The sequence below is a fragment of the Lepidochelys kempii genome, chromosome 3 (assembly GCF_965140265.1).
Source record: "Lepidochelys kempii isolate rLepKem1 chromosome 3, rLepKem1.hap2, whole genome shotgun sequence".
NCBI lineage: Eukaryota > Metazoa > Chordata > Testudines > Cheloniidae > Lepidochelys > Lepidochelys kempii.
Window position 1 is genome coordinate 4459585 of NC_133258.1, and position 15948 is coordinate 4475532.

General features: G+C 50.3%; 1 protein-coding gene across 1 annotated transcript in view; it reads right to left on the reverse strand.

Annotated features, from left to right (window-relative positions):
• Positions 1 to 15948, reverse strand: part of NUGGC (nuclear GTPase, germinal center associated) — a 92589-nt gene that overhangs the window by 10258 nt on the left and 66383 nt on the right. Inside the window, exon 18 of the mRNA XM_073335534.1 lies at positions 6183 to 6319. Within this exon, the coding sequence (XP_073191635.1) occupies positions 6183 to 6319 (137 nt within the window). The remainder of the gene's footprint in view (positions 1 to 6182; positions 6320 to 15948) is intronic.

Sequence of the window (15948 nt, forward strand, 5' to 3'; positions counted from 1 at the left end):
TCTGGAAAAAATGTCCTCACTTGCGTGGAGTTCAAGAGAGCTCCTATGAACTCTATTCTTTGTGTGGGGGTCAGTGTGGACTTGGGCTCATTCAACATAAGTCCCAGCCTGCAAAATATTCCACTGGTAAGGGACACATGTTCTGTCACCCATTCCTGGGAATCGGCCTTGATGAGCCAGTCATCCAGATATGGGAATACCTGCACCTGGTGCTCGCGGAGGAAGGCTGCCATGACCGCCATACACATGGTGAACACCCGGGGGGCCTTGAAAGGCCAAAAGGGAGCACCCTGAACTGGTAGTGCTGGCCACTGACTACGAATCTGAGGAAGCACCTGTGGGCTGGGAAAATGGAAATATGGAAATGTGTGTCCTTCAAGTCGAGGGCGGCGTACCAGTCTCCTGGATCCAGGGAGGGAATGATGGTGGCCAGAGAGACCATGTGAAACTTCACTTTCTTTATGAATGTGTTGAGGTCTTGTAGATTCAGGATAGGCCAAAGCCCGCCCTTGGCCCTGGGGATGAGGAAATAGAGGGACTAGAACCTATTGCCCCATAACTCCTGAGGAACCTCCTCTATTGCCCCTAGAGCTAGGAGGGAATGCACATCCTGCAAAAGGAGTTGCTCGTGAGAGGGGTCCCTGAAGAGGGATGGGGAAGGGGGTGGAAGGGCAAGAGGGAACAGAATTGGATAGAATATCCCACCCCTACTGTGCTGAGGACCCAGCGGTCTGACGTGATCTGAGACCAAGCATTGTAGAAGCGAGAGAGTCAGTTCACAAAGGGGGGTGGGGTGGGGGAAGGATCCAAGATAGCATCTGGTTCACTGTCCTTGGGCGCATATTCAAAGTTTGGCTTGGGCCCAGGGAGCTGTTTGGTCGAACCCTAGCCTTGGCCTGAGGAGGATTGTGGAGGGCGCCTCCTATTATTCCTGCCCCTTCTCCTTTGTGGATCTCGCCTAGGGGGCCCAGGGTAGAAGCAGGACAGGGGCTGAGGCCTAAAGGGTTTTCTCTGAGGCGCAGGGGTGTGTAGCCCCAGAGACTTCCGAGTCGCCCGCGAGTTCTTCAGGCTATGCAGGCACGTGTCCGTATTTTGGACAAACAGGCCCTCACAGTCAAAGGGGAGGTCCTGTATTGTGTTCTGGACCTCAGATGGAATCCCTAAAACCTGGAGCCAGGCGATGTGCCTCATAGCGATGGCGGTGGCCATGGTATGAGCTGCAGAGTCCGCCGCATCCAGGGCTGCCTGGAGGGAGGTCCTAGAGACTACTCCACCCTCCTCAAGGAGTGCGCCAAACTCCTTGCAAGAGCTGGCCAGGATTAACTCCTGGAACTTAGCTAACAAGCTCCAGGAATTAAAGGCGAAGTAATTCAGCACTGCCTGCTGGTTCGCTACTTGAAGCTGGAGCCTCCCAGTCAAATAGACTTTACGGATGAAGAGATCCAGCTTCTTGGCATCCTGTGACTTAGGTGCGGGGCCTGGCTGTCCCTGGCGCTCTTTGTGGTTTGCCACATCAACCACCAGAGTCCCCAGCCAGGGGTGGGTAAAAAGGTGCTTATAGCCCTTTTGTGGCACAAAATACGGTCTCTCAACCCCTTTAGCCATTGGTGGTATAGAGGCTGAGGTCTGCCAGAGCACCTTTGTGGTGTTCTGAATTGTCCTTATGAGGAGCAGGGCCACTCTAGAAGGACCTTCAGGAGTGAGGATGTCCACCATCGGATCTGAGTCCTCCGTAACCTCCTCTGTCTGGAGGTTAAGGTTATGGCCACCCTCCTAAGCAGGTCCTGGTGGCCTTTGGTGTCCTTTGGTGGGAGAGTGGTGGAGGTGTCTGCCACCGCCTCATCCGGCAAAGAGGAGGAAGAGGTTCCTGGGACAGGATCTTCCTGCCCTTCCGGTTCTCTGGAGGTTGGGTCAGGTACCTCGGAGCTCCCCGCGACCACATGTGGCTCACGTGTCACCGACATGGGTGCAGGAGGGGCTGCGCTTGCCTGTGGCTGCTCAGCAGCCCTGTCTCGTACGGAGTCCTCAGGGGCCCTAGGGGTGTAGCGTGCCAGTGACGTCGCTGATGGGGGGGCACGGGGTGCCGATGCTACCGATACCGGCCTGGATCCCTGACCCTGAGCCTGGTGGTAGGCCCAAGGGGTCCAAAAGGGCCATTGTACTGGGCCCTGCCACCGGGGCAGCCAGGTGCCGGTTGCTCTGCTGGCCTACGGTGCCGGGATTGGTGCCTGGACCAGGAGCGGTGGCGGCTGTGTCGGGAGACAGAAGACTCGGCTTCTGACCCTGACGAGTAGTCTGTACCTGACCACAGGGGCGCAGAGCCAGACGGTGCCGGCGAGCGGTATCAGGGGACCGCGATTGGCACCGCAGCATGGTGGGCTTCCCCCGACGACGAATTAACGGCGGTGTCACCAGCGGTGCCGCGATGGATGTTGGAGCTGCCCGTGGTGCCAGGCTCGATGCCGCAGTCGGTGCCGTTGCTGATGCTACCGGCCCTGCCTGCGTTGGCAAAGCCGGGCCCCGCACCTGCGGCGCCGGGTACTGCGCAGTCCTGGCGATGAGCTCTCGGGCCGCCTCATAGGTGTCTAGAGTGGAGGGGAGATCAAGCTCATCCTCCAAGTCGTCCCTGGTGGGGGAGTCCATTCTCGCCGGACTCAACAGCTCCGCCACTAGGGCCGGAATCAATGGTGCCACTTCTTGAGGACCAGACCGAGGGTGTCCCGCCAGAGGACGCACCCCACTAGAATCCCCCCATGGCTTCTTGATGAAGGAACATCCCCTGTCTGGCCTCTTTTTCTTACGTGGCACCGGGGATTGGGAACGGTGCCACCTGGAGGCACTGGCCTTGAGGGCTGGGGAGCAGTGCCGGTGCTCCCTGGCAGAGTCCTTCCTCGGTGCCGGGACATCCCACACTGAGGCAGGTGCGCTGCACACTGAGGATGCCAGTGCCGGTTCTGGCTGAGGCCGAAGGGCTGACTCCATTAGGAGGAGCTTAAAATGATAGTCCTGCTCTCTCTTAGTCCTGGGTCTGAAGCTCCTGCAAATTGGGCCCTTATCTTTCTGATGGCCCTCCCCGAGGCACTTGAGACAGGCGGCGTGCGGATCACTTGTGGGCATAGGCCTCGCACACCTCTTGCACGCCTTAAACCCCTGCGACCAAGACATGGTCACTGGGGAGAGAAGAATGGGGGGAGAGCCCCCCAAAGTAAGCTAAACTAATCTACAACTATTAATAACTAACTGACTAACGACTATTTACACAAAACAAGGGAACCACTTGGTAAGGCACTTGCAGATGCAAGTGACTGAGCTGTTCCAAAGACCATCGCAGGCGGTAAGAAGGAACTGAGCAGGCGGCAGGTTGGCAGGGTCATATATACACAGCCATGAAGGCGCCGCTCCAGGGGTCTCCACAGCCGACCTGACGGGTACCGCTAGGGGAAAAGCCTTCTGGCGATCATGCATGCAGCACGCACAAACACATATTGGAATGCACATGAGCAATCACTCGAAGAAGAACTTGTGGCTACAGTTACTGCAAAAAAATGTATCTTCAAGGAAAAATGTCTGTATGATATGCTTAATGCTGTAAACAGTAAACAGGTGCATGTATAATCATATTCAGCTTATAGCTATTAATATTCATTGTATGGGCATTCATATTACTCAATAAGGGTTTTGGGGGTGTTGTAGTAAATGTGGGTATTTACAAACCAACTTAGATAAAAGAGTGTGAAGTGATTAACTCAGTGCTTACTCGACGATTGGGTCGAGGGGAACAAGTATCGCAATAAAGAAGCCCGTACTCAAATCGGCCTCTGGGTCAACCTGCTCCTTTTCTTCTAACACTTTGTTGTCACTGAAAGGCCAGCTGTGGGCATCTCCCAACCTCACAACATAGTTCAGTAACACATCCAGCAACACTTCATACCTTCGCATACAACGATAGCACATGTGAGTCAACAGGATATTTATGTTCAAAAGATGAAGACATTTAAATGATACCTCACAAGGCAGCCTTGTACAAAACATATCAATCACATGACAGTGATGAATATGGGGGTTCCAGGGTGCTACTTTGAGGTAAAGAGTGTCACACTCATATCATACAATAATGATAACACTCTTTCCATTCCACTAGTATCTTGGGACGATATTAAACAGCAGCTTCTAAAATTAGACATTTATAAATCAGCAGATCCAGATAACTTGCATTCAAAAGTACAAAAAGAGCTGGCTGACGAACTCACTGAACAATTGCTGTTGATTTTCAATAAAGTCTTGGAACACGGGGGAAGTTCCAGAAGACTGGAAGAAAGCTAATGTTGTGCCAATATTTAAAAAGATTAAACAGGATGACCTGGGTAATTATAGGTCTGTCAGTCTGACATTGATCCTCGGCAAGATAATGGAGTGACTAATACAATCAACCCACAGGTGTCAAACAGTTACAGCCCTTATTTTATGAGGACCACATCTTGAAAGAATTTTTTCCCTAAACCCCTTCTGCTGGGTTCCAAACAACCCCCAAAACTTGCTAGTCTCATAATCAGAAGCAAAGTCCCCATTGACCAATTCAAAGCAACACCAGATCCTGCCAAAACAGTTGCAAAACCTGCAGACATATCTCCAGTGCTATGATGGTCAATCCACCCACCCCCTCTCCACAACACACTTTTCAAGATCCAGGGGTCCTACATATGCCTATCCCAGCGTATGGTGTACCTCATCCATTGCATCAAATGCCCCAACAACCACCATGTGGGTGAAACCAGATAATCACCACACCCTTCAATGAACTCACACAGAAAAATGAAAAGAGACAAAACCACCCTGCCACCAGTGGGGGAACACTTTACACAGAGCGATCACTCTATAGCTGATCTCTCAGGCCTCGTCCTCAAAGGCAACCTGCACAACACTCTCAAAAGACAAGCCTGGGACCTTAAATACATAACTCTGTTAGACACCAAAAATCAAGGATCAACAGAGACACTGGATTTGTGGCTTATTGCAACAATCTGTAACCTACTAACCCTCCTTTGTCCTATGACTGCAGAGGTGTTACCTGCCCACTGTATGCAAAGTGGTGCCGCATGTTAAACCCTTATGCTTAACCATCAGTATCACCTCATATTTATTTGTGACACACTAGTTACCTTTTCTAGACCTGAAGAAGAGCTCTGTGAAGCTTGAAAGCTTGTCTTTCTACCAACAGAAGCTGGTCCAACAGAACATATTACTTCATCCACCTTGTCTATATCAGGGGACAGCATTTACAATGTCACCAGAATGGTTCGCATCTCACAGTTGCTTTTTGTAATAACTAGGCAGTAGCTATGCTCAGTACTATCCACAGGGCCGGTTCAACAAGCCTTCACACTCACTGGGAGCCCCATCACTTTGCATGCGTAAAAATAGAGAGCAGCATCAAAATGCTTGTTTGCATCTTCCAGTGTCCTGCAAATACTTGGATTCACCTACAAACAGATGTGCTCACAGTTACCATGGGCACATAGCTTTAACGGGCTTGCGGAAAGTGTTGCTCGTTACACTGAGCCAGGTGACCCGCTTGTTGTTCTATACAAAGAAGGTACGAGTTGCTGGAGCATACACTGACTCTCAGGGAAATGGTGCGATCACTACTCTTTCTTGCTACACCTTCGAGTTCCCTGCAGTTCACTGTGGAGAGATCAGTTACACTCTGATCACCTGTTGTCTCTTGTCTTATACTTGGATAGTAAGCTCTCTGGGGCAGAGTCTGTCCTTTTGTTCTATGTTTATACAGCGCCCAAAACGGTAGGGTCTGGCCATGACCAGTGCTCCTTAGCGCTATGGTAACACAAATAATAAATATCAATGATTCTGCAAACTATGCTCACACTTACTTTAAAGCCCACTTGTGGTTCCACTGGAGTCAATGGTCCTATTCATTAGTCACATGCGTGTTTGCAAGTTCAGACCCTTAAAGGACGCCTTGAATATCAAGGTCACATTGTGTCTACTCTTGGTGGAAACTGAACATCCCATGAAGCAGGGGGTTTGCGCCAATATCTTTGGCCCACATTCTGGCTGGGTAGCTTGCTCTGGGCCACTCCCTCTGTGGACACTGTACTGTGGCCAGACAGCACCACCCAAACCCATAAATACAGCCCCACAGAGCAGGGGGGAGCATCCCTCACCTTCAGTTCCTGGAGCTGCATGTTCATCTTCTCCTTTGCCGTCTCAAACATTCCACCCGCCGCCTTTTTCTCAATGCTCTCCTTGAGGGTATTTTGCATCCTCTGGCAGGATTGTGGCCCGTGGATCTTAGCTGCCTCTGTTGGAAAGATGGAAGCAGTCAGAGCTCTAGACAAGAGTGGGCAGGATTTGGGCAGGGAGGGTGGTGGGTTTAGATGAAGAAAAGAATGGCAGCCAATGGCATTGACGGCACCACCGGAGGGGACATCTAGCTGATTCTTCCAGTGACAGTGACTTTAGTGCTGGAGAAAGGAGCCAGCCTGGATGCCCCGGAGAATGACACTCCCTCATATTCCTCAATGCAAATGACGCTGCCATGTTCACACGTGCCCCAGCCCAGAGTGGGAGGGGCCTCACCACCTCAGGGCACTGCAGAGATGCCAGTGAAACTCTGAGCAGGAATTGATTTGTGCCAGATCCCAATTCCTGTTCCAAGACTCTTCCCCATCCCACGCCTCTGCCTCAGCGAAGTGCCCTGGTTCCTTCTCCCGTGCCTCTTTAATCCTTCTGGAACTCCTCTACCCAGGGCCATCCCTAGGGAGATGTGGGGCCTGGGACATAGGCGCCGAGTTTCTAATTTGCCCAGGGGTGCTCCCCCAGGCTCCGTCCAGGCCCCACCCCCACTCCACCCCTTTCCCCAAGGCACCACCCCTTTTCCCTCCTCCACCCCGCCCTGCCTCTTCCCTGCCCAGTTCCGCTCCCTCCCCGGAGCGCGCTGCACCCTCACTCCTCCCCCCAGTGCCTCCTGATGCTGCGAAACATCTGATATGCGGCAGGCAGTAGGTGTGCGAGGGAGGGGGAGGCGCTGATTGGCGGGGCCTGACAGTGGGCAGGAGGCGCTGGGGGGAGGGGAAGGTTCTGGTAGGGGGCTCCTCCTTGAATCATAGAATCACAGAATATCAGGGTTGGAAGGGACCCCTGAAGGTCATCTAGTCCAACCCCCTGCTCGAAGCAGGACCAATTCCCAGTTAAATCATCCCAGCCAGGGCTTTGTCAAGCCTGACCTTAAAAACCTCTAAGGAAGGAGATTCTACCACCTCCCTAGGTAACGCATTCCAGTGTTTCACCACCCTCCTAGTGAAAAAGCTTTTCCTAATATCCAATCTAAACCTCCCCCACTGCAACTTGAGACCATTACTCCTCGTTCTGTCATCTGCTACCATTGAGAACAGTCTAGAGCCATCCTCTTTGGAACCCCCTTTCAGGTAGTTGAAAGCAGCTATCAAATCCCCCCTCATTCTTCTCTTCTGCAGGCTAAACAATCCCAGCTCCCTCAGCCTCTCCTCATAAGTCATGTGTTCTAGACCCCTAATCATTTTTGTTGCCCTTCGCTGGACTCTCTCCAATTTATCCACATCCTTCTTGTAGTGTGGGGCCCAAAACTGGACACAGTACTCCAGATGAGGCCTCACCAATGTCGAATAGAGGGGAACGATCACGTCCCTCGATCTGCTCGCTATGCCCCTACTTATACATCCCCAAATGCCATTGGCCTTCTTGGCAACAAGGGCACACTGCTGACTCATATCCAGCTTCTCGTCCACTGTCACCCCTAGGTCCTTTTCCGCAGAACTGCTGCCTAGCCATTCGGTCCCTAGTCTGTAGCGGTGCATTGGGTTCTTCCTTCCTAAGTGCAGGACCCTGCACTTATCCTTATTGAACCTCATCAGATTTCTTTTGGCCCAATCCTCCTTGCCCCCCAGCCCGCCTGCCGCTCTCCTCCCCATTCGCCTCCTCACCCCGCTTGCCCTCCTGCCTCACTTCCCTGCCCACCTCCTCATGATTTTATCAAAAGCGCGGGGCCTGGGGCAGTCGCCTCGATTTGCCATATCCAAGGGACTGCTCTGCCTCCACCCATCCACAAGGATCTCAGACTGATCCTAGTAGTAGAGAGAGAGAGAAAGAGACAGACACACACACACACACATAGCATGGAGCACGGGGTCATGAGACCTGAGCCAGAGGCTGTGAACCAAAGTCAGGCCATGTATTAAAGCTGGTGCTTACAAGTTCACTGTCTGGTACATGAACTGGGCAAGGATCCTGCTAGCATTGGTAAAACACAGGCACTTCTAAGAAGCACCAGTCATTGGGTATGTATGTAAACACATTCCAGAAGGCTAGCACAAGTACACCCCCAATCTAGCACAAGATAAGAGGATTTGACAGAAGTGATGAATAAGGATGTTTTGCCAGAGACATCAGGAGCAAGGAGGTAACAAGCAGGTGTCATGGAACACATAAGGCCGTCTGTAAGTTGTTTGTCTCAGTCTATTAAATGTTGGGGAACCTCGCCTTAACCCTTTGCATGGCTGACAGGACAGCAGAAATTCCACCTGCTGGCTGAGCCGCTCCTTGCCAGGGGGCACTGTGCCTGGAAGGCAATAAACCTGGCCAAGTGCCTTTGTCACTGAACTGTGCCTCTGGTCTTTCTTTATGAGTAACATCGAGGGCTGCTGAATTAGCAGGCTGCACTATTTGCTAGTGCTGATAATGCCGGAGCTCCAGGAACAGAAGCACTGAGCAGCTGTAACAGCTTAGCAGCCTGGACAGCATTACTATGGTAATGACAACCCCCAGTCACCAAACCTTCCAGCCAGGCCCAAACAGAGACCCACCCCATCCCCTACCTGGTCATCACTCTCACAATGACCCTCAGCAAGTATCTATCCTCTGTCCCAGAGATATGCCTCAGTCCAATCCCCCATCCCCAGAAACACTGAGAATCACCACCCCGCACCCCAATTTCCAGGTGAGTTTCCAGTTAAAAGGCAAGGGAGCCATGACTGGTTCAAGTCCTCAGCCTCTCTGCTGAGATTGTCAATAATTGGACTGAGTTCATGGGTGGCTTCTGAGTTGTTGACATCCGTCCCCTAGCACCTGGGCCAATGCCCACCTGTGACAATTTGGGAATCTGTCTGTACAAACGTATGACTTCTGTTTGACACCGGTGGATGTTGCAGGTCCTGTGCCAGGCTGCAGACTCCATTTTGAAAGTGAGAGCTAGCTGTCCTCCCTGTTATGCTATTGCCTTTGTATTGGGCTGAAATTCCAATGCACAGTGACACAGGGCTGATAACGGATGGTCTTTAACAGAAGATATTGAAATGTAATTGCCCTAGACAGTGGACTAGCTCACCCAAGGGAACTGATATGTCAAGGTAGAGGTTGCCTGGGCAACAAAGTCACCTGACAGGGGTTTGTGTTCACATGAAGAAGCTGGCAAGGGTATTGCCTGACAAAAGGTGCTAAAAGTGATAAAGAGGGATGAGCGGATCTATGGGGTCTTTGGCTGTTTTGTTTCTACCTCAAAAGGAGAAAGAAGCAACTTGGCATGCAGGGGCTGCAACAGGCAGAGGGTGTGTCAAGGTTCCTCCCCTACTTTGAACTCTAGGGTACAGATGTGGGGACCTGCATGAAAACCTCCTAAGCTTACTTTTACCAGCTTAGGTTAAAACTTCCCCAAGGTACAAATTAATTTTATCCTTTGTCCTTGGAATATCCACTGCCACCACCAAACTCTAACTGGGTTTACTGGGAAACATAGTTTGGACACGTCTTTCCCCCCAAAATCCTCCCAACCCTTGCACCCCGCTTCCTGGGAAAGGTTTGGTAAAAATCCTCACCAATTTGCATAGGTGACCACAGACCCAACCCCTTGGATCTGAGAACAATGAAAAGCATTCAGTTTTCTTACAAGAAGACTTTTAATAGAAATAGAAGTAAATAGAGGTAAAGGAATCACCCCTGTAAAATCAGGATGGTAGATACCTTACAGGGTAATTAGAATCAAAACATAGAGAATCCCTCTAGGCAAAACCTTAAGTTACAAAAAAGACACACAGACAGAAATAGTTATTCTATTCAGTACAATTCTTTTCTCAGCCATTTAAAGAAATCATAATCTAACGCATACCTAGCTAGATTACTTACTAAAAGTTCTAAGACTCCATTCCTGGTCTATCCCTGGCAAGAGCAGCATACCGACAGACACAGACCCTTTGTTTCTCTCCCTCCTCCCAGCTTTTGAAAGTATCTTGTCTCCCCATTGGTCATTTTAGTCAGGTGCCAGCGAGGTTACCTTTAGCTTCTTAACCCTTTACAGGTGAGAGGATTTTTCCTCTGGCCAGGAGGGATTTTAAAGGCGTTTACCCTTCCCTTTATATTTATGACAGGGTGCCTGCTTGCTTTCCTGAGCCCAGATGGCCCCAGGGACTGCCAAGGGAAGAGGTTAAACTGGCAAGGGAAAAGGAAACAAGCTGACCCGGGGGAAGAAGGCTCCATGTTGCAGCCCATAAGCCGTGCACTGAAGCAGGACTATGGATAACCCAAGGGACCCTGACCTCAGCCCAAAGAATGCCTTGGAGCGGTGAGGAAACAGAGGCAGGGAAATGCATGTAGGGTTTAGTGTTGTGTGTGCTCGGTATTCTCCTGTGCTTTATCTGAAAAAGTCTCTCTTTGGTGTTGAATGCTTCACAACTACTGCCTGCCTCTGCAGAGAGTTACACTGTAAACCAGAAGCTTCACACCTTTGAGGTGGAGTTCTTGGAGAGGGTGTGTTTAAGTAACTGGGGTGTCTTAGGGAGGATCAGTTTGTGGCCTGGGGGCCCAACACAGGAGGTGTGAGGAGCTCCATTTCCGTGAAGGGGTAGCAGACTGGGAGTTGATGTCCAGGAAATGTTCCAGAGAGGCCAAGGGAGGAACCAGTGCTGCACCCCACTGAGACCCAGGGAAGTTTAAAACTCCCAGGGATCCAGAGGCTTGGATTCCCCTCACGCAGTCTGCTGGATAGCTGGAAGGGAGCACCGGCCGGATCTACGGCACCATCAAACCCATGTTGCCCAAGAACACCAATTTACATATTTTGCTTCATACTTTACTGGTGCTAATGAAACTGAGATGGTCCCTGTAACTAGTCCCCAGTGAGAGGCAAGAAGAGTTCTATCCGCCTGGAAAAAACATCTCAAGAGGCCAGAGAACAAACTTCTTCTTCGCTTTCCTGTCCCATTTTAGTCAGGGTCAGTGGCTCTTGTTCTTGGTTTCCAAGCATTCCTGTCAAGTGTATCTTCCAGCCTGACACGAAACTTCTTCATGTCCTCCTCCAGCATCTCAAACCACCCTTTTCTGGGTCTTCCTCATGGTCTTTGTCCTGTGAATAGTAGATATTGTACTCTCTCAATGTGTTGTTGTCTCACACAACCCAACTACCTCAGTCAACACTCCTTCAGCTTTTTCCTGATGGGATGTACCTGCATCATTCCATCTCACTGATTAGCCTCTCAGTTCTGGTCTTACCCATTGTCCCCCAGAGCATTCTCATTTCTGCAGTGTGAAGTAGTCATTCTCTCTTCCTCCTTGGCCAGCATTCTGACCTGTATGTCATGGCTGGTCTAACTATGGTCTTATACGCTTTGCTCTTTAGTTTTCTTGGCATCTTGGTACTAAAGAGAACTCATCAACTCCCTCCATTTACACACCAAGTGCTCTTCATGAGACTCTTAACATCCATTTCCACATTCCCATCAAGGCTCAACACTGATAAGAGGTATTTAAATTGTTGCATGTATTGTAACGCTATACCATCCAGCTTAATGGCTTCTCCTTGTCCCTCTCCATAAAGCATCATGTGTATTCCATCTTTTGTCAGCTGATTTGTAAACCGTGTTCTTCTCCTGCAGCCATCCATCATTCTAGGCCCCTTTCTAGTTCATGTTTATCCTTGTGACACAACATTATGTCATCCGTGAAAAGCACGCTCCATGGAGCCTCTCTCCTAATGCCCTGCCTCAGGGTGTCCATTACAATCACAAATAGGAATGGCTTAAAGCTGATCCTTGTTGTAGACCTTACGGTAAATGGCCCACTGGAGCCAGAGCTGCTCCTCACTACTATTTTGCGGCCCTCGTACATGTCCATGATCGTCTGAATATATAACTCCAGCAGATTGTGAGTCCACAGGCATCACCTCTAGGGTCTCCTCATAAGTCATGTGTTCCAGTCCTCTGATCATTTTTGTTGCCCTCCACTGGACTCTTTCCAGTTTTTCCACATCCTTCTTGTAATGTGGGGCCCAAAACTGGACACAGTACTCCAGATGAGGCCTCACCAGTGCCGAAAGAGGGGAATGATCATGTCCCTCAATCTGCTGGCAGTGCCCCTACTTATACAGCCCAAAATGCCATTAGCCTTCTTGGCAACAAGGGCACACTGTTGACTCATATCCAGCTTCTTGTCCATTGTAACCCCCAGGTCCTTTTCTGCAGAACAGCAGCCTAGCCATTCGGTCCCTAGTCTGTAGCGGTGCATGGGATTCTTCCGTCCTAAGTGCAGGACTCTGCACTTGTCCTTGTTGAACCTCATCAGATTTCTTTTGGCCCAATCCTCCAATTTGTCTAGGGCCCTCTGTATCCTATCCCTACCCTCCAGCATATCTACCATGCCTCCTAGTTTAGTGTCATCTGCAAACTTGCTGAGGGTGCAATCCACTCCATCCTCCAGATCATTAAGGAAGATATTGAACAAAACCGGCCCCAGGACCGACTCTTGGGGCATTCCGCTGGATACCGGCTGCCAACTGGACATGGAGCCATTGATCACTACCTGTTCAGCCTGATGATCTAGCCAGCTTTCTATCCACCTTATAGTCTATTCATCCAGCCCATATTTCTTTTACTTCCTGGCAAGAATACTGTGGGAGGCCATGTCAAATGCTTTGCTAAAGTCAAGGAATAACACGTCCACTGCTTTCCCCTCATCCACAGAGCCAGTAGGGTCAGTAGGGGAACCCAGGCCTGCCCACTCCACTGGGTTCCAGTTCAGGGCCTCAAGCTAGAAAAACTGGATCAGCATGTGTCGACTCTGGCTGTGCCCTGAGCTCCTTCCTACCTTCCCTCAGGTTTCTGCAAGCTTTTCAGCCTGGTGCTCTGGTTGTCTCTTTCTAGGGTGTTGTCCCTCTTGGCAGGAGTTCCCTTCTCCGCCTGCTCACTCCTCTGGCAGGTGCCACGGCCCTCTGCTTCTTGGCCCTTTGATACTCCCAGCTGTGGTGAGGTTGCCAATCAGCAGGGCCTGTGCTAAACCTTTGCTTGCTGGGCCAGCGTGGGGTACATACACCCCATTACAGTCAGTAATAACGACATGCTTAAACATCCCCTTTAGGCTTGAAGATAGAGACCAATGTCTTGCAGGCTTCTCTGAGTAGTTACAACAGCTCCTGAAGAAGCTTGTAGAAGGAAGATAATATGGATGGTGAGAGTTCAGTTGTTGTGACCTGCACTGGATGTGCCATGTTGGTCTTTCTTCCACAGGACAGAAGTGACTTTGTCTGTACAAACTGAAAGCTGGTCTCCATATTGGAAGAGAAGGTTCAAGGTCTGGAGAAACAAGTATCGACCCTGCGTTACATAAGAGAAACTGAAGATTTCCTGGACAGATGTCAGGATATGCTTCTATGGACACAACGTTCTGAAGATTCAGAGCAGGCTGCACAGCGGGGACAGGAGGACGGTGAAGAAATTTGGCAGCATGTGACCTCCAGAAGAAGAAAGGGGAGCGTCCATGTACTAGCAGGGCAGATACAGGTAAGTAACCGTTTTCATGTTTTCTCCACAGGTACTAATGCGGAAAGTGGACTAGATGATACATCTGAGGGAAGGGAACAGAAGGAGACTCCACCGATTGGAAGGCATGAGATGCGCTGTCCTAGGGTTGGGGGTTCCACGACCACCGCTGCCAAGAGAAGGAGGTGGGTGGTGATGGTCGGGGACTCTCTCCTCAGGGGGACTGAGTCATCTATCTGCCGCCCTGACCGGGAAAACCGAGAAGTCTGCTGCTTGCCAGGAGCTAGGATTTACGATGTGACGGAGAGACTGCCGAGACTCATCAAGCCCTCGGATCACTACCCCTTCCTGCTTCTCCACATGGGCACCAATGATACTGCCAAGAATGACCTTGAGAGGATCACTGCGGACTACGTGGCTCTGGGAAGAAGGATAAAGGAGTTTGAGGCGCAAGTGGTGTTCTTGTCCATCCTCCCTGTGTAAGGAAAAGGCCCCGGTAGCGACGGTCAAATTGTGGAAGTCAACTAATGGCTACACAGGTGGTGTGGGAGAGAAGGCTTTGGATTCTTTAACCATAGGATGGTGTTCCAAGAAGGAGTGCTAGGCAGAGACAGGCTCCACCTAACAAAGATAGGGAAGAGCTTCTTTGCAATCAGGCTGGCTAACCTAGTGAGGAGGGCTTTAAACTAGGTTCACCAGGGGAAGGAGACCAAAGCCCTGAGGTAAGTGGGACGTGGTATACCAGGAGGAAGCAGAAGCAGGAGAGCGTGAGAAGGGAGGGCTCCTGCCTCATACTGAGAAAGAGGGACGATCAGCGAGTTATCTCAAGTGCCTGTACACAAATGCAAGAAGCCTGGGAAACAAGCAGGGAGAACTGGAAGTCCTGGCACAGCCAAGGAATTATGATGTGAGTGGAATAACAGAGACTTGGTGGGATAACTCGCATGACTGGAGTACTGTCATGGATGGATATAAACAGTTCAGGAAGGAGAGGCAGGGCAGAAAAGGTGGGGGAGTTGCAATGGTAGGTAAGGAAGCAGTATGACTGCTCAGAGCTCCGGTATGAAACTGCAGAAAAACCTGAGAGTCTCTGGATTAAGTTTAGAAGTGTGAGCACCAAGGGTGATGTCATGGTGGGAGTCTGTTATAGACCACCGGACCAGGGGGATGAGGTGGACGAGACTTTCTTCCGGCAACTAACGGAAGTTACTAGATCGCATGCCATAGTTCTCATGGGTGACTTCAATCACCCCGATATCTGCTGGGAGAGCAATACAGCGGTGCACAGATAGTCCAGGAAGTTTTTGGAAAGTGTAGAGGATAATTTCCTGGTGCAAGTGCTGGAGGTCGAGTTCAGGATCCTGACACAAGGGAAAAAAGAGAGCAGCAGAATACAGACTCTGGACTTCAGAAAATAAGACTTTGACTCCCTCAGGGAACTGATGGGCAGGATCTCCTGGGAGAATAACATGAGGGGGAAAGGAGTCCAGGAGCAGGGACAAACCATCCCGATGTGTAGAAAGAATAGTAAATATGGCAGGCGACCAGATTGGCTTAACAGTGAAATTCTTGCTGATCTTAAACACAAAAAAGAAGCTTACAAGAAGTGAAAGATTGGACAAATGACCAGGGAGGAGTATAAAGATATTGCTCAGGCATGCAGGAGTGAAATAAGGAAGGCCAAATCTCACTTGGAGTTGCAGCTAGGAAGAGATGTTAAGAGTAACAAGAAGGGTTTCTTCAGGTATGTTAGCAATAAGAAGAAAGTCAAGGAAAGCATGGACCCCTTACTGAATGAGGGAGGCAACCCAGACTAATCTGATTGCCTTCTATGACGAGATAACTGGCTCTGTGGATAAGGGGAAAGCAGTGGACATGTTATTCCTTGACTTTAGCAAAGCTTTTGACACGGTCTCCCACAGTATTCTTGTCAGCAAGTTAAAGAAGTATGGGCTGGATGAATGGACTATAAGGTGGATAGAAAGCTGGCTAAATTGTCAGGCTCAATGGGTAGTGATCAATGGCTCCATGTCTAGTTGGCAGCCAGTATCAAGCGGAGTGCCCCAGGGGTCGGTCCTGGGGCTGGTTTTGTTCAATATCTTCCTTAATGATCTGGAGGATGGTGTGGATTGCACCCTCAACAGGTTTGCAG